Source organism: Manis javanica, chromosome 15 (assembly GCF_040802235.1).
Source record: "Manis javanica isolate MJ-LG chromosome 15, MJ_LKY, whole genome shotgun sequence".
Lineage (NCBI taxonomy): Eukaryota > Metazoa > Chordata > Mammalia > Pholidota > Manidae > Manis > Manis javanica.
The window spans coordinates 47,687,532-47,715,528 of record NC_133170.1 but is presented as its reverse complement, the minus strand read 5'-3'; the positions used below and the strand labels follow the sequence as shown (position 1 = coordinate 47,715,528).

The following is a 27,997-nucleotide window of genomic DNA, read 5'->3' as shown; positions in this document are numbered from 1 at the left end:
AAAGAATATTGAAATTTGTCAAGTGTTTTTTCTGACTCTATCGAGATGATCATATGATTTTCATTTTTCATTTTATTAAAGAAATGTATCACATTTATTGATTTGTATATGTTGAGCTATCTTTTCATCTCATTGATAAATCCCACTTGATAATGGTGTATGATCCTTTTAATGTGCTATTCAATTCTGTCTGCTAATATCTTATTGAGACTTTTTTTGCATCTATGCTCATCAGGAATGATGTTTTCTTATAATGTCTGCTTTGGTATCAAAGTAATGATGGCCTCAGAAAATGAGTTTGAGGGTGTTCCTTCCTCTTCCATTTCTTGGAAGAGTTTGCAAAGGATTGACATTATTTCTCCTTTAAATGTTTGTTAGAATTTACCAATGAAGCCATGTGGTCCTGGAATTTTCTTTGTTGGGAGGTTTTTAAATATTCCTTCAATATCCTTACTTGTTCATTACTGGTCTGTTTAGATTTTCTGTTTCTTCATGATTCAATCTTGATAGGTTGTAAGTATCTAGAAATGTATCCATATCTTCTAGGTTATCCAATTTGTTGGTGTATAATTGTTATAGCAATCTCTTATTATCCTCTATACTTTTGTGGTATCAGGTACTATGTTTCCTTTTTCATTCATAATTTTTTTTAAGTCCTCTCTTTTTTCCCCTCTTGGTTAGTCTAGTTAAAGTTCTCTTGATTTTGTTTATCTTTTCAAAAACTAACTCTTAAATTTGTTGATTTTTTCTACTGTCCTCCTTATTTTCTATTTTGTTTATTTCTGCTCTAATCTTTATTATTTTTTTCTTTTTGCTAATTTTGGACTTAGTTTGATCTTCTTCTTCTTTTTCCTTGAGGTAAAGTTAGGTGGTTTATCTGAGGTCTTTGTTTTTTCTCAATGTTGGGGTTTATCACCATAAATTATTCTCTTAGAACTGCTTTTGGTGCAGCTCATACATTTTTTGAAGTTTTTTATTGAAATACAGTTTATAAACAATATTGTATTGGTTTCAGATGAACAACTTAGTGGTCTAACAACTATATACGTTACCAAATATGCATCACATTAAGTGTAATTATCATTTTTCACCAGGCAGAGATATTATACTATTATGAGCTATATTCTCTATGTTGTACTTTTATCACTGTAACTAAATTATTAACTTAAAGTTTGTACCTCAATATTGCCTTCACCTTTTTCACCCCAATCCCCCCCCCATGGCTAATGTGGAATCTGAAAAACAAAACAAATGAATGAAACAGAAATAAACTCATAAACAGAGAACAGATGATTAACCCATACATTTTTTTATTAAGGTATCATTGATATACAATCTTATGAAGGTTTCACAAGAAAAACAATGTGGTTACTACATTCACCCTTATTATCGAGTCCCTCCTCCATACCCCATTGTAGTCACTGTCCATCAGTGTAGTAAGATGCCACAGAGTCCCTATCTATCTTCTCTGTGCTATACTGTCTTCCCCGTGACCTCACACACACCATGTGCACTAATCATGATATCCCTCAATCCCCTTCTCCCGCCCTCCCCACCTACCCTCCCTAACCCCTCTCCTTTGGTAACCACTAGTACCTTCTTAGAGTCTGTGAGTCTGCTGCTATTTTCTTCCTTCAATTTTGCTGTGTTGTTGTACTCCACAAATGAGGGAAATCATTTGATATTTGTCTTTTTCTGCCTGGCTTATTTCACTGAGCATAATACCCTCTAGCTCCATCCATGTTGTTGCAAATGGTATGATTTGTTTCTTTCTTATGGCTGAATAATATTCCATTGTGTATGTGTACCACATCTTTATCCATTCATTTACTGATAGACACTTAGATTGCTTCCATATCTTGGCTATTGTAAATAGTGCTGCAATAAACATAGGGATGCATATGTCCTTCTGAATCTGAGAACTTGTTTTGTTTGGGTAAATTCCTAGAAGTATAATTCTTGGGTCAAATGGTATTTCTATTTTTAGTTTTCTGAGGAACCTCCTTATTGCTTTCCTAACCCATACATTTTTTTATATGTTCTACATCCATTTTTGTTTGACTCAAGATGCATTTTGATTTCCCTTTAGAGTTCTTCTTTGATCTATTAGTTGTTCACGAGTGTGTTATTTAATTTCCACATATTTATAAATTTTCCTATTTTCCCCATTACTGATTTCTAGTTTCATCCATTGTGATTAGAAAAGATACTTGATATAATTTCAGTCTTCTAAAATTTGTTAAGATTTGTTCTGTGGCCCAACATATGATCTATCCTGAAGAATGTTGTGTGCAAGTGAGAATAATGTGTATTCTGCTGCTTTTAAATGAAATGTTCTGTATATAGATGTTAGGTTCATTTGGTCTATAGTGTTATTCAAGTCCATTGTTTCCTTATTTCTTTTATTCTTGATGACATCTCCATTGATAAAAGTGCAGTATTGAATTCCTCTACCATTATATATTGCTGTCTATTTCTCCCTTCAATTCTGTTAATATTTGATTTATGTATTTAGGTGCTCTAATGTTGGGCACATATTTTTGCCCAGTCATTATATCCTCTTGATGAATTGAGTTGTTTTGGAGGTTTTCTTGGTATTTAAGTAATTGCAGTTTTTCTTTTTGTGTCTATCTGCTTTTTTAGTTTTTCTTTTTTAAATTCCTAAGTTAATTATGTTGTGGGATCATTTTGTCTCTAATATTTCTATTTATATCTACTCTTCGAAGTTTCTTTATCAGCCACCATAAGTCAAAGTTTATAATTTTGTTTTGTTTTTCTGTTATCTATAATTATTCTGTTTTCAGGTATAAAACTTGACATATAATTCTAGATGAATATTATTAATAATATTCTGATGTTCTTTCATATTTATATTTACTTAATCTTTCAATGAATGCAAGGTTTGTTAAAAGTTTTCAACTACTCTTGTGTCTCCATCTATTTTGCCTTGCAGTTTTTTAACCTAATATATTTCAATGTTTTATTACTTGGAGGTAATATGATGGTTATATTTTCTACCTGATAGATAATTTTCAGGCAGATGGAGACTAAAAAATTGTACCAACAGGTGGTAAGAGACAATCTCAAAATTGAAGACTTCTCAGAGGGGACAGGGAGTGGGTGACAGGTGCACCTGTGAGTGAGGCAATAACAAATGCATGTGATAAGATGCTTTATTAATCAGGAGGAGGCATGAGGATATATGTGCTTAGTCTTTTAATCCCTTCTTCTGGGATTTGATTCTTTTGGCTACAAGTTTTGCAAGAAAGGGTGACAATTGTGTCTTACCCATGTATCCAGCAATTAGTACAATGCTTTGTCCTTTCCCTTGGTAGATGCACTGGTAGTAGTTGTGAATGAATGAATGAATATAAAGTAGCAAAATACTAACCGTGTGTTACAGACCAGGGTAATTAGTACCAGCATTTGGGCCACCTCCCTGTCCAAACATGACACTCCTTACTGCCTGCCATTGTATTCTACATTCCTTCAAACATTTTCATAGATTTACCCTAGGAACCATCTCATGATATACTATGCATTTCTCCTGAATGTGTACAGATGTCTTATTTACTTTATTGTCACAACTGAGAAGCCTAACGGACATATCAGAGATGGGAGCCTGGGGCCCTGACCATTGCCTGGTTTCTGAGTCAAAGGCGGACACCCCGCTGTCTGGGTGATCCAGTTTTGCTTGTGATGAAACAAGGTTACATGCTTTTTAGAGCTGAGTTCCTCATTTGCCATGCAAAAATACTACAAACCAAGTGTTGGTTAAAAATAATAATTCTTTTAAAATATGTGGAAGTACAGGGGGTACGAAACAGAAGATATGTCAAAATATCAGTGGTTAACTCTAGGACAGCTTTTAATTATTTTTTTCTCCTTTATGCTTTCTGTGCTTGCAAACATTTCCATGTGAATGGGTATTGTTTTTAAGCTAAACAAATAATTTTAAGAAATTTAATCCTTTGAAGATTTTCACCCTACTACCATTCACCTTGGGGGTCATACCTTCTTACACATGCCCAGCTCTTGGCTGGAAATAATTTCTCACACTTAGCAGGAGCAAGTTTGAATCAGCCAGTGCTGTTCTTTCTGGTGCTGTACTGTTGTGCAACATGGCACATGCTGTAAGCATGCCACGAACATGCACCAGTCAGGGACCGGGCAGGAAAACAAAATCACGTTAGGCAATTCAAACAGAAGGATTTAGTACAAGGCATTCACTATTACACTGGGGCTGGGGGAAATAAGTAAATTTACTTATTTAATTTACAAATAAGTAAAGATAAGAAGTTCTATGAATAATAGGGGGGAAAGGAGCATGGAGGTATGCCAGGAGCTGGGTTACTAGGATCTGGGAGCTGAGAGGGGTGGTCCTACAGAGCCGGTGCTCAGAGCACGGAGGGCTCCAGCGGCTGCACTAGAACCTCTCCAGAGCCCAAGGACCTGCTTCTGGAAATGCTAAAGACACAGGAGGCTCCAGCCAACAGCTGCTGCTGGCGGGTGCTCATGGGGTCATGAACACCAGAGGGAAGGAAGTGCCTTCTCTCCTCTCACCTTCCAGTCTCCCACTAGTACCTCCTACTGGCAGAATCAAATAGAATGCCCTCTGGTAAGGGACTGTGGGAAAGACTTTACAAAGTCCTAAACCCAGAATCACAGAGCAGAGGATGGAAGGGTGCATTTGGAGCCGAGGGACAATGGGCAACAAACTGACACTGAACTTTTGGCCTGAAAAGTCTGTGGTTTTCCAAGTGGCCGTTAGCCAGCTTTATCCATCATCCTATCCCAAACCTTTCCTTTAAACTACCCATGTCCCAGATTTCTAGACATCGCTTAGCTTTTCAAGAAAAGCACCTTTCCTTTATGAAGGGATTTTCATTGGTAATCCCTTTGTAAACTTTTCTGGCAGCATCAGTGTGGGATGGAACCTGGTAGGCATGTGAGGGGTCGGGACTCAGAGGCAGTTCATTTTCACACACTCCTACCCAGTCGGCACACTTGTAAGGCTTATTCTCATGACCTCAACCAGAAAGTAACAGGGATAACATCCTCAGTCAAATAGAGCAGTGATTATTAATAGAACTTTTAATTTTTTGAACAACCATATAACCTTTATTGAACTCAAAAAATGTCACATATCTAACAGGAAATGTGTGCCTGATGCTTCGGTAATAATGTGTCTCACCAGTACCAGGCCAGGCATGTGACAGAGTTTCCGACTCATCGAGTGAACTTTTCAAATAATTCTTGTCTGCCTGCCACAAACCTGAATTCTAATATTAAAATTTCAGCTGCCTGATAGTCTGACCTAGAAATTACATGTTTTTAAAAATATCCCTTAGGTGCAATTGTTGCTCAGCCTGTTGCCTGTATGGGTGGCAATATCAACAATTAGCTGTCAGAACCTCCCATTCAGAAAAGATTTAAGCTCAGCTTCTTCAAGAACAAGTTTGGCTTCGAGGCCAGGAGGCAAAACTTGGAGTCCCGATTTCCCCATATACCAGCGTTTATCTTTAGACATTTGACATTTAAATGATCCTCGGCATCCTTGTTTGTAAAAGATACTGAAATGAGGTTGTGAGCTTCAAATGAAATAACCTATGTAAAAAGGCACTCTAAGTGTGTGTAACTATTATTATTATTGCAAAAGATAGGCAAATATGGTGGTTCAGAGAATAAAGTCTGGGTCCACCAGACCTGGGTTCAGCTCCTGACTCTCCCACTTAAAAACCATTGCAACCTTGGGCAAGGGAGTCCCCTGTCTATAAAACAAGAATGGTACCACCTACTTCGGAGGGTGCTGACAATAATAAAGGAGACAGTATATGTATGGCAGTTAGCAGAATGACAAGTGCAGAGTAAGCCCTCTATAAAGTTAGTGCCATTACTATTACTGCCTTATCATTACCACTATTATCCTTATTTTGGGGGAACCATATACACATGTGCAAAAAGTGTGATTACATATACACATGTGCAAGATGTGTGATTAACATATTATCATGTTAACATAAGTATCATTATCTTTTTTTTATCTAATTTCACTGAACACACAAACAGAAACTCTTTAGATTTCTTGTAGAGTTTACTACAAAGCCAAGGGCCATGCTTGATCTGGTGGGCTTTTGCCTTGGTGCTCAGAAGAGGTGGCTCTGGGTACACATTTATACATTTCAAGTGGGATATACATTATTTCTTTGTTATTTTAGAAACTGGCTGATTTCCCTTTCTCTGGAAATTGTACACAGCATTGTGCTATGGGATGGAAATCTGTGCTTTCCTAATTTACCAATTACTTTGTGAAAACTAGTTGTACCCTGACAAATGGTATGTCTAATACTGTACTCTTTTCATAAACTACAACCTTACATGAAGAAACCACCTCCCCACCAGAGAGCACCGACACTGGGTGAGCACTCCACTTGCTTCCCCTCTTGCAACTCAGCTACCCCTTGAAGAGAAGACAGCTTCAGATGCCAGCTGTTCTCTTTGTGCAACAAAATAGCCAGGACCCTATGAGATTAAGTCTCTAGTAGCCAGTACTCAACTCTTCAGAATCCATGATTCCCAAGGCACACCAATGACAACGCACATTTATTGAGCACTTACTATGCTCAGGGCACCATCCTAAGCATGTTCCTTGTCTGAACTCATGTAATCCTCCTAACATCTCTGTAAGGGACATACCATTTTCTTCTTTTAATACAAACGTGTAAATGATATTACAACTAACTGACGTGGATATTCTGTCCAAGCAACTGATTGCATGGTCAGGATGAGTTCAGCCCAATCCCTTACACTTTGCACAACCCACATTCTGAGAGACCCTCTGGTCTTGACCAGGAAGTCTGGCGTGCCCCCTCTGCAAGAGCATCTGTGTTCAGCAGAGTGGGGTTTTTTAGCTCTCTTTCCTCCCACACACTTCCATGGTGCTCTGATAGAGAACCAAGACAACCTCCTCCAGTTAGGCCTGTCCATGTGTGCTCTGCCAGCTCTGCCAGGCAGTGCTCGCAGAGGGGAAGGCACGGGGCTTAGTCATCTTTGTGCCCAGCATGGCACTCGGCTGAGTGGTGTGCATGCACGTGGTGGGTGGGAAGCAGTCTGTCTCAGCCATTAGAACCCCAGGTCTGGGTTGGCATTCCACCTCCTCCTCTCACCAGCCAGGGGATAAAGGGCAAGCGTCTGTGTCCCTCTAACCCTCTGTTTCATCAGTGAGCAGAAAACAGCTCTAAGTGTCTTCTTTCTTCAAGAGGTCTGGTTCCCGATGACACAGAGTCTGTCTTCCTCAGGAACTCTCTGGAGACACAGCAGGCCCCAGGAGTCGGCCTGTGTCACAGCATTGCCACATCTTAGGGATTCCCTAGTGAGGATGTTGAAGCCAGGACTCTGGGTCGCCTCCTGACCTTAGGTCAACCAGACCCTCTGTACTCAGGCAAGAATATGTCAAGACTATGAGCAGAAAAATGAGGGGAAGAGCAGAAGGAAGGTTTTCCCCTTATAGGCTGTGCTTTTGAGCTCCCAGGGAAGGGAGAATGGTTCTCAAAGAGCTGTTGCTGCCCATCATTTTAATCATACCATGTTGTTATTGTCCCATATGTGTTACTAGATAACCACAACATCAGCGAGTTGAAGGAAGGCCCACGGGGCTGCTGGTCCAGCACTTTCTCAGCTCAGAGCTGCAGACCAATTGAACTCTGTGATGTGTGGGACGATTGGCCATCAGTAGATGGTTAATGTCAACAGGGCTGGAGTTTTTCTTGGCATTTTTAGTCAAAATTGTCAAATTAATACAAAGCTCAGTTTCACTGAAGTGTCTGCTTGCTTTCCAAAGCTGCTAGTCCCAAAAAAAGACGTAAGTTGGGGAGGTTATTAAGGGAAAGCCATTTAGCCCAAATAAATTACCCTTGAGATAAGCCTTGACCAAAACTTGAGATACATTTCTTTATATATACCTAATGTATAGGGATATATAGGCAAATAGCTATCTCTGGCAGCAAATAAGGGCTAAGGAAAACGCTCCCACCTCTGTTTCCAAACCAAGCCAGAGAAAATCTGCGTGGCTGATAAGAACCAATAGTAGGCTATGTTTTGTTTTCAGTTTTAGATTTAACACTCTGAATGAAGCTTCAGTTGGGTGTCCATTTTTGTCAATTTTGTTGAGACATAATTTACACAACCAAGTTCACTCACTGAAGTGTACAATTCAGTGGATTTTAATATTTTTAGTTGTGCAGTGTCACCATGATTCACCCTGCACCACGTTCATTCTCCCACCAAAGGAGCCCTGTGGCCACGGGCAGTCACCCCCTGGCCTCTGCCACCCACCCCCACTACCCAGCCCCAGATAACCATGCATTCATGTTCTCTCTGGGTGATTTTCTTTTTAATCACTTTTAGCCATTTTTAAGACATTGCTTGGCAATCCCTTCCCTTAGCTTATAGTTAGAATCAAATGATAAGTGTTTCCTCAAATTCTGTCATTTTTAAGAAATTCATTTTCTTCAGGCATCCCTGAGTCTCCCTCCTCCATTCATCCTCTGTCTGTCATCACCACCCACAGACAGGACCGTCATTCTTCATTTCACAAGGACCCTCCTACTGGGGGTCATCCGTGAACAGGACCAGGACCCCCAGCCTCAGGGAGCTGACCTCCTAGCCGAGGGAGGCAAAACAATCAGCAACAAGGGCAACAAGAATAGAAGTAAAGTGAGCAGCACGTTCAAAGGTGCTCCATCCTGTGGGGAAAGGAAGGGTGGGGCCAGGCAGGAGGTGTTGGGAAGGTACTGGCGTGATCAGGGTGGGCGTCTCTGAGAAGATGAGGTGTGCAAGACTTAGTGGAGGCGGAGGAGGGACCAAGCAGGCGTCCAGGGGACGAGCATCTCAGGCCGAGGAATGATCTCCTGGGAAGAGGCTCTCTGGTGGGACACAGATGACACATTCAAGGAGCAGCAGGGGGGTTGGGGAAGCTGAAATATGGAGACAAGTAGGAGACCAGACAGATGGTAAGGAGGGCAGATCATGGGTGCCATGGTGGGGTTTTGATCAGAGGCAGATGAGCTGCATTGGATTCTCAAAAGACCAGTCTGACTGCTGTGTTGAGGAAAGATTCGAAGGGAGCGAGAGTCGGGTAGGGAGGCCTCTTGGAAACTGTTGTAGAGGCCGCTGTAGGGCAGCGGTTCTCAGCCTTGGCTGCACATTGCTGTCACCCAGGCAGCTTTACAAAACTGAGGCCCGAGTTATCAAAGATGAATCAGGAGGCATCCTGAGCACTGGCACTTCGCAAAACCACCCAGATGATTTGATGTGCAGCTCGAATCGGTTGACGGTTAGAGTTCTACGAGTGCTAAGCAGTCCCACCAGCTTGACTTGGTACCTTGGAAACAGAAACCCACAGCTGACCCCATGATGTTGGCAAAGCTGTGCTGAGAGGTGACCTGAGCTCTTGCTGCAACAGCAGGGCCAGAACTGGCACAGCAATGTGCAAACCGGGACAGGGCTAGATGGGACCCACCTGGACCATCAGACCTTGAGGAGATCAATCCCATTCTCTGACAGGATCTAAACACAAGCCTGGCTTTGAGAGCCAGGGTTTCTCTCTTCAGCTGTCAGAGGGCTTGTGGTAATGTATCAGGGCCGAATAAAAGGATAAGGATTGAACCTCAGGAAGTGGGTGATTCATTTAACAAGTGTAGTTTGAGAATTAGTTACAGCGTGCCAGGCCTTGTGCAAGGAGCCGCTGATAAAGAGGTAATGGCTAACCATCCTTGCTCAAGCCAAATGGCTCAAAGTCAACTCCGTATAGTATTTCTAAATGTGTTATTTGTGGGAAGCCTTTAAATAAGCCAAAAGGGAAGGGAGACCCTTTGGTTGCATATCTAAGCCTCTGGCATTGCTAATTCAGACAGATGAATAGAACGTTATTATGTTGCATCGGCATAAGTATAACAGGAAGAAAAGATGCTTGGAGCCGTGAGCTGAACATGAATCAGCAATCTCATTCCATTGTTTGGAAAATAATCAGGATGCTCAGAGTATGGAATTTAAGAATCATGCAAAAATGCCCTACTCTCCCAGCAGGAAACAGACACTGGCTAAAACACAGCATCTTGTTTTTGGCTCCCTGAGCTAAAAGGAATGTAAAAAACTTGGAAAGGACTTAGGGGAAGCTGATTTGTAAATATGGAAAATGCAGCCCATAAGAAACGGGCGATGATCTAGATGCAGTGTTGGCAACCGCTCCAGGGCAGCACACCAAGGGAGTGTTCATTGGCTCCCACCATCAGGAAGTAGAGTTGCCCTAGCTTCAGAAACTACAAAATGTCTGTGGAAGTGCCTGCTCTGTGCAAATCCCTGGACCAGCTCGGGGGGAAGGAAGGACAGTGGTCTCATCTGTGGCAATGGGCAGGGAAGTGGGGAGATACTGAGAACGTGTGCTAAGGAAATAAGTACATGGGGCAGGAGAGAGGAGGGTGAGTGTGGGTTGAGGACGCAAGTCCACCGGTAAGATGCAGTTGTTCTGTTAGTACTGTGGCAGGCACCACGTTTTAAATGCGCTCTCCAGTGCATAGCTAATGGTTTTAATCAGTAGTGTGCTTTGGATAAACTACAGTGCCATGCGGTTGCCACCACCCAAAGCCGGGTGGCAAGAGGCAGGGGTAGAGAGATCTCTGCAGGCCTGTGGAAGTCAAGCAGGACATAATACAGCAGGGGTGTGCCCGGTGGCTTCAGGTCAATGAGTGGGCTTGTGGGCTCCTGGCAGAGGTGAATGGCCGCAGGGCTAAGAGGGTGACAGTGGGATTACCACACTCATACTCATACTCAGGCACTTCTCTCATGAGCAGTTCTCAACAGAATCAGCAGGGAAGCCTTTTCTAGGTAGTCCTGGCTGGGCCCAGCCTGGAGATGGTGAGCAAGGCTTCTCAACTGATTCTGCTGTGAACTCCAGCCTTGCGATTAGGAAGCACTTCTGTAGTCTTGATGGTCATGCACCGTACTTACAAGTAAGCAGAGTACAAAGCCGACCTCCTTGAAAATGCAGAGCTACTGCACATAATGTGTCTTCCTGTTCATTTGTCACTGACAGACTTGAGTGTCTCCAATTCAAGGGCGCTCACTTAAAATGCATGTGGCCCTCAGAGTCAGGCGCCTTTGTAAGCACCTTCCCACTAGCTCCCCCCTAGATAGGGCTGCCAGTGCTGGTCAAGAATGGAGAAGGGGTACCTGCCCAGCACAAGGGCAGCCTACCAAGACAGAGCCTCAGCTTCGCCTACGTGTTCCCAAACAGTTTAGGCTGGTGGCCGCCAACGTGGAATGCCTGGAAGGTATCGTCAGATCACCTGAGAAGTTGTTAAAGATTCAGACTCTCAGACTCACCCCTCCAGAGTGGCCGAATCAGAAACTCAGGGGTGGAGCCCGGCGATCTGTTTTAGCAAGCCCTCCAGGTGCTTGCCAATATTTGACAACCGCTCATTTAGTTTATAGGCAGCTTCATTGCTCCATGTAAGTCAGAAACATGATAGGAGGGAAAAGCAGGCAACCTGCCATTCATAAGATCTGTTGAGCTACTGCCCCAAGTATTCTGGCATGTTTAACATCTCATGCTTATTTGTCAGAGCTTTCATGTAGGAACTTAGTACTGGACCGACTTCTTGGCTACCTCTGGCATCCCTGTAATTCCCAGCGATAGCATGATTTACTGTATCCCCCTTCTCAGATGATGCAAGGGCCATCTTCTCTTACTCTTTAGAGAATCCATCACAACCTGTAGGGGCTCAGGAAAGAACTACTGAATGATGGTCAAATCTTATCTCTTCCCAAGACCAGTTTAGATCCTCCAAAAGCCTCGCTGTGTGTCTTTCCCTTATCCTCGATTCCCCAGCATTAGGCCAGGCGGCTTCCCTCAGCAGTATGAGACTGAAAGGACAAAGCATGTGGCCATGGCTTCACAAAGAGTAAGGGTTGAAAAGAGATCACGTGAACCACATTTTTGAAATCCTCATGGACTCCCAAAACTGTCAGCCATGGTTCCCAAACTCTGTACCAAGGCACCCGGGAGATACCACAGCAAACCTAGAGGAACGCAATGGAATGTCTTTAGCTCTTGAGGGAAACACGGCAACAAATGTGAGGCACCATGCAAATATTGCTATTAGGCTATTTGGACCTAATTACTTAACAAATAGAAAGTTTAAGTATTTCTTTTGACCTGGGGTCACTGTGAAGAAATTAGTAGAACATAAAGGGTGTCATGAACTGACAAAACTGGGAATCTCTGTGTCCTAGAATCACTGACCCCAGAAGGAGGTATATTTTGACTGTACACTTTCTGGTCAGATTCATATATTTGAGCCTGCATGTTTAAGGAAATATACTTTCAAAATTTAACTTAGATGTCAGTATAAAAAACTGTAAGAAAACTGTAACTACTGGACTCTTTTAAGGATTTCTTTTCTTTGTTACCTACCTATCTGGAGCTATCCATCCCAGCTTCATGACTCAACCCTTAACAAGGTTCCTGTGAGTTTTTTCTTTAAATAATAACCTACATTCTCATTTAATGTCCCAGCTTTCTTCTTTGTGACTTAAATATAGTGGATTAAGTCTTATGAATTTGAACTAATAATTGCTCTGGTGCTTTCCTAAAAATCACCCTTAAAACAGGTTGTTGAGAGACAAACCCCAGGCTGTGTGTACACTGTAGTATGTGCACAATACCTCACTGGAAGCCACTGAAGTTTGAGTAAGGTTAGCCCAAAGGACCTTCATCTGGCAGGGTCAAATAAGAACCTACCTAAAGGGAAAATGGACCCTGTAAACTTTATGAAGTGTGTTTTTCTGTAGGAACTTTGCAATGCAGCCTGCCACTGCCTCCCAGCATTTGGCACTTAAGAAGAAACAGTTATAACTATATTTTTATCTTCAAGGAACTTTTAGAGGAAAAGAGTCTTCATAATACCACCTTAAGAGAGTAATCTTATTATGCCAAGGATTACAAATTTGCAAGCTGCTTACTGCAGATCCCAGAGGCAGCAGAGCACGTGCTCAGTGCGGGTGACACGTTCTCCCTGGATGTAGATGTCACCTCTGTGCAGTGGTCACCTAGTAGACCCCATTATGAAGCTACCAGGGCTGGGCGGAAGGAAATTTGTCGCTGTTGTCTTACCATCATCATTTCTGAGAAATCAGTAAGAATCCTTTGCTTCAGGATTAAAGATGGTGGCATGATAGGTGAGACAGAGGCTTCCTCCTAAAACCGCATATAATTAATCCAACTAATCCTGAGAGAGCAGCAGGAAAGAGAACTGCGCCAGACTGCATACACCTGGAGAAAAGAGCAGACATCATGGAACAGCGTAACGTACCAAAGCTGTGGCCCGGGGAGACCCAAGCCCTTCCCCCACCCCATCTCACTGGTGGGTGGAAGAGAAACTGAGCAGGGAGGTAGGGGAGGCCTGGGACTGCTGAATACCTAACTCCGAAGATCTGCTCTGGGAGCACAAACCTACATTTCATGGTGCTTTCAGCATACTCTCATGACTACGGGGTTGGAAAGCTAAGACAGGCAGAACTCCTGGAGAGACTGAGATTCCAGCTGCTTGTGGAAAGCAGGGATCCATATCCAGCTGCTCTGGAACAAAAGCTTATACCTGTGTGCTGGGCCCACTGGTTCAGGCAGTGGAGACAGGCATAGCAGCCGGGAAGCAGGAAACAGCTCTTTCCTCCCCCCACCCCCACCCCTCAGTACCAGTTCCACTCCCCTGCAACCCCTGACACTGAGTCAGGGGCTGAGCAGCTCCAGAGAGTAGAGCTTCTGGACACTAGAGGGTGCCATACACAAATATGAAACACCAAAGGAACCTGGTACAGAGTAAAATTAATATAACCCCTGAGAAAGATGACATGGACCTCATGACTCTTCCTGAAAGGGAGTTCAAAATAAAAATCATTAACATGCTAATGGAGGTATGGAAAGATATTCAAGAACTCAGGAATGAATTATGGTCGGAGATACAATCATTCAAGAGCACAATGTAGGGTATTAAAAGCAGGTGGGATATGGTAGAGGAGACGATAAATGAAATAGAAACTAGAGAAGAGGAATACAAAGAAGCTGAGGCACAGAGAGAAAAAAAGATCTCTAAGAATGAAAGAATACTGAGAGAACTGTGTGACCAATCCAAATGGAACAATATTTGCATTATAGGGGTACCAGAAGAAGAGAGAGAAAAAGGGATAGAAAGTGTCTTTGAGGAAGTAATTGCTGAAAACTGCAACAATCTGGGGAAGGAGATAGTCTCTCAGGCCATGGAGCTCCACAGATCTCCTAACACAAGGGACCCAAGGAAGACAACACCAAGACATATAGTAATTCAAATGCAAGGATCAAGGATAAGGACAGACTGTTAAAAGCAGCCAGAGAGAGAAATAAGATTACATACAAAGGAAAGCCCATCAGGCTAACATCAGACTTCTTAGCAGAAACCTTACAGGCCAGAAGGGAGTGGCATGATGTATTTAATAAAATGAAGCAGAAGGGCCTGGAACCAAATTACTTTATTTGGCAAGATTATCATTTAAATTTGAAGAAGTGATTAAACAATTTCCAGATAAGCAAAAGCTGAGAGAATTTACCTCCCATAAACCATCCTACTGTGTATTTTGGAGGAACTGCAATAGATGGAAGTGTTCCTAAGGTTTAATAGCTGTCACCAGAGGTAATCAAACCACAGTAAAGAAAGTAGAACAGCTAATTACTAAGCAAATGCAAAATTAAATTAACTATCCCCAAAGTCAATCAAGGGATAGACAAAGAGTATAGAATATGATACCTAATATATAAAGAATGGAGGAGGAAGAAAAAGGAGGAGAAAATGAAAAGAACCCTTAGATTGTGTTTGTAATAGCATATTAAGTGAGTTAAGTTAGACTCTTAGATAGTAAGGAAGTTAACCTTGAACCTTTGGTAACCATGAATCTAAAGTCTGCAATGGCAATAAGTACATACCTATCAATAATAACCCTAAATGTAAATGGACTGAATGCACCAATAAAAAGACATACAGTCACTGAATGGATGAAAAAACAAGACCCATCTATATGCTGCCTACAAGAGACTCACTTTAAACCCAAAGACATAAACAGACTAAAAGTGAAGGGATGGAAAAAGATATTTCATGCAAGTAATAGAGAGAAAAAAGCAGGAGTTGCAGTACTTATATCAGACAAAATAGACTTCAAAACAAATAAAGTCACAAGAGACAAAGACGGACATTACTTAATGATAAAGGGGTCAATCCAACAAGAAGACATAACCATTATAAATATCTATGCTCCCAATACAGGAGCACCTACATATGTGAAACAAATACTAACAGAATTAAAGGAGGAAAAATGAATGCAATGCATTCATTTTAGGAAACTTCAACACTCCACTCACTCTGAAGGACAGATCAACCAGACAGAAAATAAGTAAGGACACAGAGGCACTGAACAACACATTAGAACACATGGACCTAACAGACATCTACACAACTCTACACCCCAAAGCAGCAGAATACACATTCTTCTCAAGTGCACATGGAACATTTTCAAGAATAGATCATACACTAGGCCACAAACAGAGCCTCAGTAAATTTAAAAAGATTGAAATTATACCAACCAATTTCTTAGATCACAAAGGTATGAAACTAGAAATAAATTATGCAAAGAAAATGAAAAATACCACAAACACATGGAGGCTTCACAACATACTCCTAAATAACCAGTGGATCAATGACCAATAAAAACAGAGATCAATCACTATATGGAGACAAATGACAACAATAATTCAACACCACAAAATCTGTGGGACACAGCCAAGGCTGTGCTAAGAGGAAAGTATATTGCAATACAGGCCTACCTCAGGAAAGAAGAACAGTCCCATATAAGCAGTCTAAACTCACAATTAAAGAAACTAGAAAAAGAAGAACAAACGAGGCCCAAAGTCAGTAGAAGGAGGGACATAATAAAGATTAGAGCAGAAAAAAATAAAATCGAGAAGAATAAAACAATAGAAAGAATCAATGAAGGCCAGAGTTGGTTCTTTGAGAAAATAAATAAAATAGAAAAACCCCTAGCCAGACTTATCAAGAAAAAAAGAGCATCTGCACACATAAACGGAATCTGAAATGAGAAAGGAAAAATCGCTATGAACACCACAGAAATACAAAGAATAATTATAGAATACTATGAAAAATAATATGCTAACAAACTGGATAACCTAGAAGAAATGGACAACTTTCTAGAAAAATACAACCTTCGAAGGCTAACCCAGGAAGAAACAGAAAATCTGAGCAGACCAATTACCAGCAATGAAATTGAACTGGTAATCAAAGAACTACCTGAGGACAAAACACCTGGACCAGATGGCTTCACCATTTAATTTTATCAAACATTTACTGAAGACCTAATACCCATCCTCCTTAAAGTTTTCAAAAGAGTAGGAGAGGGAATACTTCCAAACTCATTCTATGAGGCCAGCATCACTCTAATACCAAAACCAGGCAAAGACACCACACAAAAAGAAAAATTACAGACCAATATTCCTGATGAACATAGATGCAAAACTACTCAACAAAATATTAGCAAACCGAATTCAAAAATACATCAAAAAGATCATCCATCATGGTCAAGTAGGATTTATTCTAGGGATGCAAGGATGGTACAACATTTGAAAATCCATCAACATCATCCACCACATCAACACAAAGAAGGACAAAAACTACATAATCGTTTCCATAGGTGTTGAAAAAGCATGTGACAAAATTCAACATCCATTCATGATAAAAACTCTCAACAAAATAGGTATAGAGGGCAAGTACCTCAACATAATAAAGGCCATATATAACAAACCCACAGTCAACATCATACTTAACAGTGAGAAGCTGAAAGCTTTTCCTTTAAGATCAGGAACAAGACAAGGATGTCCACTTTCCCCACTTCTATTCAACAGTCCTGGAGGTCCTAGCCACAGCAATGAGAAAACATAAAGAAATAAAAGGCATCCAGACTGGCAAGGAAGAAGTTAAACTGTCCCTATTTTCAGATGACATGATATTGTACCTAAAACCCCTAAAGAATTCCCTCCAAAACTACTGGATCTGACACCTGAATTCAGCAAACTTGCAGGATACAAAATTAATACACAGAAATCTGTGGCATTCCTATACACTAACAATGAACTAGCAGACAGAGAAATCAGGAAAACAATTCTATTCACAGTTACATCAAAAAGAATAAAATACCTAGGAATCAACCTAACCAAGGAAGTGAAAGACCTATACTCTGAAAACTACAAGATACTCTTAAGAGAAATTAAAGAATATACCAATAAATGGAAACTCATCCCATGCTCATGGATAGGAAGAATTAATATTGTCAAAATGGCCATCCTGCCTAAAGCAATCTACAGATTCAATACAATTCCTATCAAAATATCAACAGCATTCTTCAACAAACTAGAGAAAATCATCTAAAATTCATATGGAACCCCAAAAGACCTTGAATAGCCAAAGCAATTCTGAGAAGGAAGAATAAAGCTGGGGGCATTACGCTCCCCAACTTCAAGCTCTACTACAAAGCCACAGTAATTAAGACAATTTGGTACTGGAAGAACAGACCCATAGACCAATAGAACAGACTAGAGAGCCCTGATATAAACCCAACCATATATGATCAGTTAATATATGATAAAGGAGCCATGGATATACAATGGGGAAATGACAGCCTCTTCAACAACTGGTGTTGGCAAAACTGGACAGCTACATGCAAGAGAATGAAACTGGATTATTGTTTAACCCCATACACAAAAGTAAACTCAAAATGGATTGAAGACTTGAATAGAAGTCAAGAAACCATAAAACTCTTAGAAGACAACATAGGCAAAAATATCTTGAATATAAGCATGAAAAACTTTTTCCTGAACACAGCTCCTCGGGCAAGGGAAACAAAATAAAAAATGAACAAATGGGACTACATCATTGCTATAAAGCTTTTGTATAGCAAGGGACACCATCAGCAGAACAAAAGGGCATCATCCTATAGTATGAGTGAATATATTTGTAAATGACATATCCAACAAGGGTTTAACATCCAAAATATATAAAGAACTCACATGCCTCAACACCCAAGAAGCAAATAACCCAATTAAAAAATGGGCAGAGTATATTCTCCAAAGAAGAAATTCAGATGGCCAACAGACACATGAAAAGATGCTCCACATCACTAATTATCAGGGAAATGCAAATCAAAACCACAATGAGATATCACCTCATACCAGTAAGGATGGCCAGCATCGAAAAAAGTAAGAACAACAAATGCTGGTGAGGATGTGGAGAAAGGGGAACCCTCCTACACTGCTGGTGAGAATGTAAGCTAGTTCAGCCATTGTGGAAAGCAATATGGAGGTTCCTCAAAAAACTAAAAAATAGAAATACCATTTGACACGGGAATCCCACTCCTTGGAATTCACCCAAAGAACACAACTTCCCAGATTCAAAGGGAATACTTCCAAACTCATTCTATGAGGCCAAGCACTTTTTTATCACAGCACTTTTTACAATGGCCAAGATATGGAAGGAACCTAAGTGTCCATCAGTAGATGAATGGATAAAGAAGAAGTGGTACATACACACAATGGAATACTATTCAGCCTTAAGAAAGAAACAAATCCTATCATTTGCAACAACATGGATGGAGCTGGAGGACATTATGCTCAGTGAAATAAGCCAGGCAGAGAAAGACAAATGCCAAATGATTTCCCTCATATGTGGAGTATAACAATGAAGCAAAAACAAAACAGCGCAGACTCAGAGACTCCAAGAATGAACTAGTGGTTACCAAAGGGGAGGGGTGGGGGAGGGTGGGTGGGGATGGAGGGGGAAGAGGGTTGAGGGGTATTATGTTTAGTACACATGGTGTGGGGGATCACGGGGAGAACAGTGTAGCACAGAGAAGGGACATAGTGGATCTCTGGCATCTTGCTGCACTGATGGACAGTGACGGCATTGGGGTATGGGTGGGGACTCGATAATATGGGTAAATGTAGTCACCACATTGTTTTTTCATGTGAACCCTTCATAAGCGTGTACATCAATCATACCTTAATAAAAAATAATGATAATAATCCTTTGCTTCAGTCCTAATGTTTTATTTTTACATTCTCATTTGTTGTTTCCAAGCTCATGTGTCTTGATGAGTCATCTCACTATGATTATGTATTCAGGCATCTGGTGGTTCTGCCTGGTCCCCTCATTCTTCAGGAATACTTTAATTCCCTTGACATGATGGATGAATTTCCAGGTCTTTAGCATACACACACCACACACACACACACACACACACACACACACACACACATACACACACCCCTCACACACTTTGTTTCCTTTGGGCGGGGAGACTTCCAGGTCTTTAGCGCACACACACACACACACACACACACACACACACACCTCACACACTTTGTTTCCTTTGGGCGGGGAGACTTCCAGGTCTTTAGCGCACACACACACACACACACACACACACACACCTCACACACTTTGTTTCCTTGGGGCGGGGAAACTACCCTGCTGTCCACCAGGTGTCAGTAGAGTCAATTTTAACCGCTTGCTTCACCATCAGGGCAACTGCAGAACGTGTTTCTCCTGCTGGACCAGACGTTTCCTCATACCAACCATCTGCTTCCTCTTAAGAAACGAGCTTCTGTTCCTTAGAGGCATTCGGAGATGATAGTCCACCTGTGGAGAAAGGTAGTATCGAGGAAAACGCACTGTGATCACAGAAGGCAGTTAAGCTGATCCTTTCAGAGCTGACCCCAAAATGTTTACCGGCTGGTTTCTTCTTGACTTTTCTGTCTCTACATTATGTGGCTAGAAATTGTCTCAGGCTTCATTCTGTGTGACTACATGAAGTATAGCAGATGGTTTTAGATCCACAGGGGTCTTTTGGTTTTTTTAAAGCCTCTGACCCCAAAAGCCCTGGGCCTAGCACGTGAGGGTGGAGTAGAAAGACCACACTCTTTCCCTGCCATGGTGAGAAAGAAGGGGAAAGAGAAGGAAGGAGGAGACGGGGGACAATGACTTGGCATGGTTAAAATGAGGCATAGAAATGAGCCCCAGAATGAGGTTGTTGAATTTGAATTAAAAGGAGTGGATGAGGGGGAAGCAAAGTCCAATCACTTTACCATGAACGAAAAAACATCAGCCACAGCAAATTCAGCTCAATATCAGTCACAGATTCTGGTTGTATTATCTCACTCCCAGAAGGAAAAACACATACAGGGTCTGCCGAAAATTTGAAATGAGAAGTGTAGCTTTGCCATTCAGTAGTCATTGGCCCTCGGCTCCCACATGCCCTGGAGGGGAATTCCCACCCTGCCTTCTGCTCCATGACGTGCTCCGCTAGGACTCACACCTGGACCACACACAGCACAGGGCAGAGCCGCAACTATTTTTCTCCATCTTTATTAACTAACTCAGAGTCTGTGTTCCTCTTTAACCAGTTCCATCTGCAATCTAACTACCCTGGCTTTTTAAGTGCTTTTCCTCTTACTGATTGTTTTTATACTGCACTGCCAAAATGGGTTAGTTTTACCAAGTGGGAAAGATGGATCACAATGTATGTGATCACAAAGATGGATCACAAGTATATGATTTGAATACACTTTGCCTCTGTTCTCTTCCACTTGAGTTCTTAATATATTACTGTCATCAGAAATTCAACCATCATGTATTCACTTCTTTGCATCTAGATTTACTTCAAATGCAAAGACCTCAGGGAAGGACAGCTAGGGCTGCATTTACGATGCTATAGAATTGGGGACAAATTCATGTGTATGCCCAATCTTTCTTGCTCTCCATAAGGAATTTAAATTAACATGAGAGGTAACCTTCAAAGGGAAAAAATTCACAAAAGATGAAATTAAGTCTGGGAAGAAGAGAATGGCAGATGGGAGAGAGGAGAAATTCCACCTCCGCTCTATCTTGGTGAGGTTAGGATCTAGGAGGTGGGCTTCTATGCTGTTATGAGTCTTTAAAGAACCTCAGGGCACCTCAAAGTGAAGGCCAGATAGTAGCTCCAATTTCCCAGTCCTTATGGATGACTGAGGCTGGCCAGGAGGTGAGTAGAGCATAATAAGAGTGAGTGCAATAATGAAGAAATCTTCCAGTGCCTTATGTGAGTGTCTTACTTGTCAATTTGCAAAGCATTTTCTTCATAACCTTGGTCCTCCTCTTAACCCTGGAGAGTGAGAATTGTGATTTCATTTTACAAGTAAGATTCAGGGAGTTAAGGGACCTGTTCAAGATGGACAGACTACTGAGTTGAGACCCACAGCCATCTGTAATGATTGAACTTGTCTTTAAAAATGTTTCCCAAACGTCAAAGTGTTGATGTAAATGAACCCTCGCCTATGAGGGGAAGAGGATACAAAGGGAAACTCCAGTAGGGAGAAGAGTGCTCCTCAACGTGGGGCAAGAGCCCCCTCGTAGGGAACCACAGCCTCATTGCCTGCCTTGCAAGGGGTGCAGCCCGCTCTGGAGGCACAGCCCTTTGCCTGCAGCCAGCTGTTTCCAGGTGCTGCAGACAGAGCAGGGGCAAGGCTCTATGGGGACAGTGGGACAAGGGGCTCTGGCCCTATCCCACGAACTCCAACAATGCCCAGTGCCCCACAGTACCAATAATGTAGTAAAAACAATTGCCTGCTGTGTAAACACAACTTCAAGACACATCCCCAAGCTATCCCAATTCATATTGCCACAACTTCAAAAATCCCTTTATTTAGGAAGTGTCGAGTGTCCACACGGACTCAATGGCAAGTGAGAGGGTAGGTGTGCCCTCCTCTGAGAACTCCCTTGTGTGCATGGACCCAGCTTAGAGTCCATAATAACCAAGCAGCCGAGCATCTGACCTTTTAAACTGAACCAGAAGATGTGCCTGTGGAGGTTCCCCCCACCCCACACCCACTGTGGCTCATCCATGGCTTCCCTGGGCTGGCCTGGAGCACTCGCTGGTGTTACCAGGTAAACCCTGTGTGTCTCACTATTCTGGTGTGTCAGGCCCATGACTCTCTGAGAGCTTTCCTCCAGAGAGAGCCATGGAGAAGCAGACCAGACAGGACAGCCTTGAAAAGGCCGCAAACACCCTTCCCGGAAAAGGCTGGTGCAGAGACGTGCCAGGAACACAGTGTCCCATTTTAATTATGCACAGATTGTGTAAGCAGTGGCTCACTAGGTCCATATGGAAAGATTTTCCAAGGTGTAATTTTTACAGTTGTCCCTTTAATGTTGTAGTTTCTATAGGAGAGAAAGGGGACAAAGGGTATGCCATCTGGGCCAGAGCATTGGAGTTTTACAAGATGAAATTAAGGGTGTTCTCCCTGGTGCTAGTCTAGCTTTGTGACCTGGAACACTAAAGACAAGAATATAGCAATGACCCCGTGCAAACAGCTGCCACCAGAGGGATGAGCTTCCTGAGGAGTCCTGCTCCACACCGGGGCAAAGCGGAGTCACTTTGTCAGATAGAGTCACTCCCTTAAAGACCTTCCATAGCTCCCCATTTCCCACAGGATAAAGTCCAAACTCCATAGCAAACTTTTCAAGACCTTTCACCATCTGGGCCCACACTGCATCTGTAGCTTCCTTCTTGGCCACTTCCTTTCCCCTCCCCACCCCAAATCCCATACCCTGGGCTGACATGCTGTACCTTTTGCTTTTTGGTTGTCTACAAGCCACACTTTTCATCTCCCACCTGCAAAATATCCTGGCTCATTTTTCAAAGTGAAACTCAAATGTCATCACTGGGTCCCTTCATATCGGTAGAAGTAGTCACACTCTCCTCGGTGCCTCCAAACATGTTTTTCTCTCTCTTGTTCAGCTTGTCTGCCCCCCAGAGACAGGTTGGTTCCTCACTTAAAGCCCCCAGGGGCAGGCACCATGAATAATTCATCTCAAATGATCCAGAGCTTGGGCTGGTGTCTGCTGACTCGAATGGGGCGGCCCAGACCAAGGCCATGGCCTCTAGCCTTGCTCCTCACACACCCATCTTTCTTCCACCCACAAAGGAATCTACTACATAGGTCCTGTTCTCTTTGCCCCCCACCAAAAATAGCTCTGGTGTCTCCTCTTCATTCTATTCAGTAGATTATATTTACATCAATTTATGTCTTTCCAATGAGCGTTTGCATTTTAGCAATGATCAAAGCTTGCAGGCAAAGCATAATGTACCCTCCATGGATGGGCTGTGTGTGTGGTAGCTGCAAATCTCCAAAAATATACTCTGAATCATTGCCTGTCGGTCAAGGACAGGGACCTGTGATTTTCACAGTCCTTGAGTAGACCACACACACACACACACACACACACACACATGCGCACACACACGCACACCAAATACCTGAGATCTTCTGAGCTATAGGAATGAAGCTTTAGTGGAGGATTTTAAGGCGGAACGCGGAGGCCTCTGGCATGTCCCTGGAACCACGTCACACATGGCATCTGCTTTGTTGCAGAAAAAAGACACCAGTCTTCTCAAGACAGACTTAATCTGTCCTGAGCACAAAAAGCACCCAAGGTAGGGGGAGAGTGTTCCCTTTGTATTTGCTGCTGCCTAGAGATGAGCATCTTCTTCCACCTAAGGTGGAGCCGAGAAAGCCCCCGTCCCCTCAGCTGTCCCCCGCAGCATCCTCCACTTAGCCTCTGTCCACTGACACACTTAAACTCTCTTGCATTTGACAGCTTCTCAGGTAGTTGGAAGTCCTCTGTCTAACCGGCATCTAGCTCCTCCCTTTCTAGATCTCCCTCAACATTTTCTTAAGATATGGTTTCATCATCCTGGACATTCTACATGAGACCCTCTCTTAAAATGAGGCAGCCCACACATGATCTGGCTGTAGTCCTCTAAGCCACATTTTTGTCCATGTAGTGCAAGATGCCCTTGGTGTTATTAGCACCCACAGCTCAGTGGGTGGTATGAAGCTCCATGTCTTCCAAAGTCCCTGGACTGATTTCCTAAGTGTTGACAATAATTCCATTTGCTTTTCAGTTTCAGAATATTCAATCACAACTTTTCATATCATTTGTATTTTTTAAATATTTTTAAATACAAGTGCATTTGATGTGTTTGGGAGGTGAATGCCTCCTTTTCCATTTCTCCATGGGGAACAAGTTTCACCTAAGGGACATGGCACAGGACTGAGAAGGGTGGAGTGGGCAGAGGAGCTTCGGTCCTGAGTGGCTCTCAGCCCTGCCCCTTTGGCACGTGGCATGCGTGGCTTGTATTTGTAGCTGCTCTTTGCCAGTGGGCTCTGTCTTCCCAGCCAGCTTGTAAAATGGGGTGTAAATTCCTTGAGGGCCTCGAGCCTATTTGCATCCCTGGTGTTTATCCCAGTATTAAATGCTCAGATCACATTCAGCACTGTGTCTTATTATTTCTACTTCCTAAGTGTCACTTGGGTCCCTCGCCCTCTTACCACATCTAGTGCTACCACCCAGACTGTAGCCACCTTCATCCCCACCAGACCTGCCGCCTACCCCCAGCTGGTGTGCTTGCACTCAGTAGCCACTGTGAAGCTTTAAGAACTCAAACTGGATCTCACAGCTCCCTGCTTAAAACCTGCGTGGTCTAAAGGAATAACCCAGCTTCGCACTCCAGGGCTCATCTCCTTCACAGTAGTCCCTTAGGAGTGTAAGGATGACAATAAGGAGTGTATCATGACCTGGGGAGATGCCTATTGAAGAGAAGGCCTTCGGGTCCAGAGGCACCTCCCTGGAGCAGCCTTTCCAGGTGGCCTCAGGAGGAATGACTCACCTTTCTCTGTGCATGAAAAGAACATGCACATTTGCATGTTTTCTTAGTGTGAGTCCCTCCCTGTTAGATTAGAAGCCCCTGTGGACAGGCCAGAGTGCTGTCTTTGGGTACAGCCTGGGTAAAGTCTTATAAACTTGGATACAGAAGACCCGCACTAAAGTCTTCTGAGCTGACCCACCAAATCCAGGAACGCTCAGGTCACAGGAATATTCTCCACTCCAGCAGCCCCACCCAGGAGCTCCAGCCTGCGCTGTGACTGTTTCCTTTCCTGTTTTCACACCTGTTTGTAAAAACACTCAGCTTCCTTTCATTTTAAACCCTTTGGACTTTGTTTTCTCCTGTCCCTGTGACCGGCAGGTTAGTAGGAGAGGCCTGCTCTGCTCTGATGGCTTGGCACAGAGCCCTCACTGTTCCCAAGGTGCCTCGCAGGACGAGTGGGACCGATGGCCCTGGACACCTGCCAGCTCAGGAGGCTTGTTAGACTCTCCTGGAGTCAGATTTTAAAACTCTGGAGCACTAAGCAGTAGCACTAAATAATACTAAATACTAAAATACCATGGTCATAATAAAGTGGTACACTGTTAAGGCTATAGTAATGGCCCTCATATAGCAATACGAAAGTACTATGGTGATAGCAATACTAATACATATTGATGCTATAGTAACAAATTGTATAGAATAGTAAATCTAAAGTAGTATAGGACTGTGCACCATATAGTGCTATAGAGTGGAAGGAAAACAGTATGAAACAGGACAATTAGTACCATATTTTGCAGTAATAACATTTTTAAAGCCTTAATAAGATTTTTTTTTCCTATCCCTGGATACTCTCTGCTTCACACAATACTGTTCTGCAGTTTATATGCCTATTCGACTGACATTTGGAAAAAGCAGATATTTTTAATTGAAGGCATAACAACAAGATAAGTAGGATTTTGTAGCTTCACCTTCAAGGTGATAAAAAGGACACAAAACTGTTCTGAAGCATTTATATTAATGTATTTTAATATCGGTGTTGTCAGGACTCTTGTGGCAAGTGGCAGAAATGGGGACTGTTTGGCTCAGGAGGGGCAGGAGGGCTCAGAGGGAACTGAAGGCAGGGATTTCAGGCCACTGCACCTCTTCCTCCTGGGGTGATTTGTGGCTATCAGATCGACCCCCCCTCTCACTTTCACTTGGGTTTTTTCCCTGTGGGTGAGAGGGACGTGCCTCAAACATGTCTTAACTTCTGGAAAATCCTGCCACCAGGAGGGACTAATAACCTACCCACTTCCTCTTCCTCCCTCCTTCCCCTCCTCTCTCTCTCTCTCTCTCTTTCTCTCTCCAGACATCCCGGAAACTCATCACATCAGCCTGCCTCAGGTCTTGAACCCGTCTGACCGAAGGTGGAGCCCTGGGGGTGGCCCGCCTTGAGCCGAGTTCCTCACTGTCTCTCTCTCCCCAGAGCCCTCAGGGGCAATGTCACGTGGAAACAAGGCAGCTTCCGTGGGCCGGGAGGGGCAGGTGAATGGTGGCTCAGTATCTAAGAAGGGTAACAGAACCTAGGTATTCGATACCACAGGTGTGATCTGAGTTCCCACCTCTGGGCTTCTCCGAACCTGGTCTCGCTCAGTCAAAACCCAGCTCGGCAGGTGAGCGAGGATGAAGCAGAGGGCGTGTAGCCGGATACTTGAAATGTTCATCAGTAGCAAGGAGGCACCTTCCTAGTAGTCACTGTTCTAGGTAGCGCTGCCTTGCCATGTCAGCTGTCATTAATTTTACTTCATTCAGTTACTCAGCATATATTTCTTGAGTCCCTACTATATATCTGATACTGCTCAATGTGGAAGATATAAAAATGATATAGTCTCTGCCTCAAACAGATTATAGTCATGTGGGAAAGGCAGCCGTATAAACATGTAATTTACACAGCCGTGAGAAGGACTACGCATATATATACATATACATATATATGTGTGTGTGTCCGTGCTGTAAACACAGTGCGCACATCTCCTCTTCCACGCACGTCCTCTTCTCAAACCAGTAACTCCAGGTCAAGACGCTCCCTCCTCGCCTAATGGTCACATCCACGGTATGTTCTGGCCGCATCCAGCGCTTTCATTCACATCATCTTTAAACCTCAGAAACACAAGCTCGTGAACTAAGTAGAGCCAGTACTATTTCCCCCATTTTACACGTGAAGAAATGGAGACTGCAGTACTTTGAAACGACTTGCCATGACCCCACAGCTAGTACGGGACCGCATGGACCCTCGAACCTATTCCCTGGTCACCAGTGTCCGTCCCAAGCCACCGTGCTTCTACTACCCTCCACGGCAGGAATCGGCCCCTTCCACAGAAAGGTCCTGCTCCATCCCCAGCGCCGTGCAGAAGGACTCTGACCCAGCCTTCCATGTTCTTGCCTCCGACAGGGCCCCTTGGCCATGGACGCCCACCGTGCGCAGTCCCCAGTCTGAGGCCAAAGCTGAGTGATGCTCTTGGGTCTCATGAACATAGTGGTGAGGGGGGCAGTCAGCGCTGACAGAGAGGTCAAAGGAGAAGATGTGAACATGGATCCTATTCCATGTGTGTTTAAGACCTTAAAGTGCGATTCAGCCACCTGGGGGTCGTGTCCAAATGTGATCTGATTGAATAGGTTTGAGGTGGAACCCAAATCTTCTATGTCTAACCAGCTCTGAGGAGAGGCTGAAACTGCTGGTCCACAGACCACACTTAGAGAGATAAGGGTCTAGATTGAAAATGCTGATACATCATAGCTACTGTCAGAAAAAACAGCAAGTCAGTGTGCTGGTAGCTTTCTTAAAAACTTAAGGTGGGAAAATAAACATGTGCGCCTGAATAAAATATAATTTTAAAGATGTACTTACAGAAGAGATTAAAATTTTTAAAGTCTTGTAAACTTAACCTGCATCACCTAGCCCACCTATGCTTTAATTTCCCCAGTTCTGAATTGAGTGTAAAAACTCACCTCAAACTCATTAATGCATGTGGTGTAGTTTGGAACAAAAGCATTACGGAAAATACAGGTTATAATCTGTGGAATTTTTTTCTTGTCTTTTTCTCTGTAGGAGATGTCAGTGAAAAAAAAGGTCCAGAATGATTATGACTAATCTATGACTCCCAACAGTATGACAGGTACCTAT

General features: G+C 43.0%; 1 protein-coding gene across 17 annotated transcripts in view; it reads left to right on the top strand.

The window, feature by feature from the left end:
• THRB (thyroid hormone receptor beta) overlaps positions 1-27,997 on the top strand; it is a 368,089-nt gene that overhangs the window by 235,666 nt on the left and 104,426 nt on the right. For 13 of the 17 annotated variants that reach the window (XM_073222716.1, XM_073222718.1, XM_037008581.2 and 10 more), the window contains one exon: positions 27,923-27,989. In XM_073222716.1, coding sequence (XP_073078817.1) covers positions 27,968-27,989 — 22 coding nt within the window. In that variant the 5' untranslated portion in view covers positions 27,923-27,967. Of the gene's footprint in view, positions 1-19,671; positions 19,800-27,922; positions 27,990-27,997 lie in introns of all 17 variants that reach the window. The other 4 variants (XM_073222721.1, XM_073222719.1, XM_073222723.1 and 1 more) reach the window with 1 other exon arrangement.